This window comes from Fukomys damarensis, unplaced genomic scaffold, assembly GCF_012274545.1.
Source record: "Fukomys damarensis isolate Sample0158 unplaced genomic scaffold, DMR_v1.0_HiC HiC_scaffold_19, whole genome shotgun sequence".
Taxonomy (NCBI): Eukaryota; Metazoa; Chordata; class Mammalia; order Rodentia; family Bathyergidae; genus Fukomys; species Fukomys damarensis.
This window is the reverse complement of record NW_022900931.1, coordinates 23,298,953-23,301,511: the sequence shown is the minus strand read 5'-3', so window position 1 is coordinate 23,301,511 and position 2,559 is coordinate 23,298,953. Positions and strand designations below refer to the sequence as shown.

General features: G+C 44.8%; 1 protein-coding gene across 1 annotated transcript; it reads left to right on the top strand.

The window, feature by feature from the left end:
• The first annotated feature begins 1,441 nt into the window (after positions 1 to 1,441).
• Smim10l1 (small integral membrane protein 10 like 1) lies at positions 1,442 to 2,170 on the top strand. Its single transcript, XM_010643556.3, has one exon. It carries the CDS (start codon positions 1,588 to 1,590, stop codon positions 1,780 to 1,782), a length of 195 nt encoding a protein of 64 aa, XP_010641858.1. The 5' UTR covers positions 1,442 to 1,587; the 3' UTR covers positions 1,783 to 2,170.
• The last annotated feature ends 389 nt before the right edge of the window (positions 2,171 to 2,559 follow it).

The following is a 2,559-nucleotide window of genomic DNA, read 5'->3' as shown; positions in this document are numbered from 1 at the left end:
ATTCCCTAGAGTCAGAGTGAAAGACAGGATTTTCCAGATTTATTTCTAAGCTAATCGAGGCCAGGCATCAAAGGGGATTGGCACAAGAGACAAATGGAACACGGAATAAGGACACATAGTCTTACATAGTTGGCAGTAAAAGATGCAGGGACTTAATGACTTCTATAACTGTGAATGCTGAAAAGCTCTATGAATTGTTTCAGTTTTAAGACTATACATATTCTCCTGATCAATCATTTTGCTCTTTAGTCTTTATACCAGTATTTTAGAGGCTGTTACAAGTAATCAATTCCTCCAGTTGCTGGGGCACCATAAAGTCGCAAAAGAAGAAACTGTAGCTGAGGACACACAATTTTATGAATTTCAAAACGGACTGTTATTTCTATCAGTCATAAGAATATATAGAAACAGAAGTACATTAGGCTATAGTAATTCTAATTTGAATAGCTGCCACAGACAATCAGTATGGGGAGAGAGATGGAATGTTTTAACAAAAATTTTCAGAACTAGACCGTACTCTGAAGTTTATTATCACAAACCATGCACTGCAATAACCCATGAATGTAGGTTATGTATGATGACAAATACAGTGCTTTCTAGTTAAAAATGGGAGCTTTGTGAAGGTAATAAAATGTACATCATTTAAACATCAGAAAAGCAATGTGGCTATGGGAGACCCATTATGGAAGTTTAAGGCTTTTAACAGTATGAAAGTACTGTAAACGTTAGTAGTATTTGAAGCCTTGCAACCTAGCCCAGGTTTTTCAAGTGCATCTGCATGTGGAAATAACGGGAACTTCCATCCTTAATCTTATCTCCTTTGAGTGGGAATGATTTTGTATATATGCACTGCAAAAACAAAAGGAGGGGGGACTTGCTTTAGTGATTTGCCACTTGCAAACTAAATAATCCTAATCTGTACATAGGAAAACCCATAGCCTACTACTGTGACCTTTCATTACAGTTATGGTGTATAACGAAGAGAGACCGTGTATCTGCACTGGCTTGTGTAAAATCATCTTGCCCTAACAGTACAACTAAGTATGTCGAAAGGGTAGCTAAGCTCTCCGATCACATAGACAAACACGAGTTTTAACCCCATCCGGACCTTATAAGCTGTATGCCCTTGAGAAAATTACATAATTTCACTTAGCTTTTTTATTTTAAAGTGGAACTACCGGTGCGGCTGTCCGTACATGTTATATAACATAATCCTTGCAGTGCTACCACTGGTTAAACTCTGACCACCACTAGAAGCAGACAGGAAGGGGCGGAGCGCCACCCTGGAGCCAGCGGCGGCTGCGGAACGCGCAGGTGTGAGCTCGGCGGCCGCTTTATCTACCGGTGCGGCTGTCCGTACATGTTATATAACATAATCCTTGCAGTGCTACCACTGGTTAAACTCTGACCACCACTAGAAGCAGACAGGAAGGGGCGGAGCGCCACCCTGGAGCCAGCGGCGGCTGCGGAACGCGCAGGTGTGAGCTCGGCGGCCGCTTTACCCCGGTTCCCGGCTGTGGCACAGGGGTCTGCAGAGCTGCGGCGACCTTCGGCTTCCGGCGCTGGGCCGTCGGTGACAGCTGGTCCATGGCCCCGTCTTCTTTGGCCGTGAGGGCCTCAAGCCCGCCAGTGGCCCCCACTTCATACGGGGTCTTCTGCAAGGGGCTCTCCCGCACCCTGCTCGCCTTCTTCGAGCTGGCCTGGCAGCTGCGCATCAACTTCCCCTATTTCTACGTCGCGGGCTCTGTGATACTGAACATCCGCTTGCAGGTACACATATAGAGAGCCGTTAGCAAACTGCCAGCAGGATGGGGGGGCTCCCAGGAGGCCCCGGGGCGCAGCCAAGCTGCTGGGGACGAGCACCGCAATCTCGCGAGATTTTGCGGGAGCCTTCCGCGCGTGTGCTCTCCGCTCCGAGCCGTCCCTGAAGTGTGGGGAAAATCCTGTGGACTTTAGGTAGAGAAGAGATGAGATTCCGGAAAGGGAGGCCTTCAGCTAAGACCCACGAAAATGGTTAAGAAGCTGTGTGTCCTTAAAATGAAATCGACAGATTCCGGGATATGAGAAACGGCGCAGAATGCGTTATGAAAAAGGAAGGCCAAAGTTTTTCAGTAAAAAAATGTTAAATGAACGACAAATTTATGGTGTAACTTAAGCAACCAGTGAACTTCGGAAATTCTTGACCGGTTTGTAAGCGAATAACCCATGGTATTAGGATATGAAGTGGAAGGCCTATATTTCTTGACACCACACGAAAAAGATACAGAAATTCTCAGTGAAAAACAAATTATACAAGAAAAACATCCGCCTAATACTGGACCTGAAACACTGCAGCATTTTGAACGAATGGTGAAAGCAGGAGAAACGGACTGTATCTCAGTGCCCCTGTGAACAGCGCTTGGATTTAGGACCTTGGAGCCAAAGAAAAGGAAATCAAGTCACAGCATAAAACTTGGCTATTTTGTGAATATCATTTAAATAATTATAATGTAAATGTTGTGTATGATTTTTATCTTTAAAGGAATACTTAATCGTAGCTACAAAGTAGAATGTAAGTTA

Bases quoted from the DNA above. Each gene is read 5' to 3' on its own strand.
- Smim10l1 (XM_010643556.3), top strand. From the start codon at position 1,588: ATGGCCCCGTCTTCTTTGGCCGTGAGGGCCTCAAGCCCGCCAGTGGCC.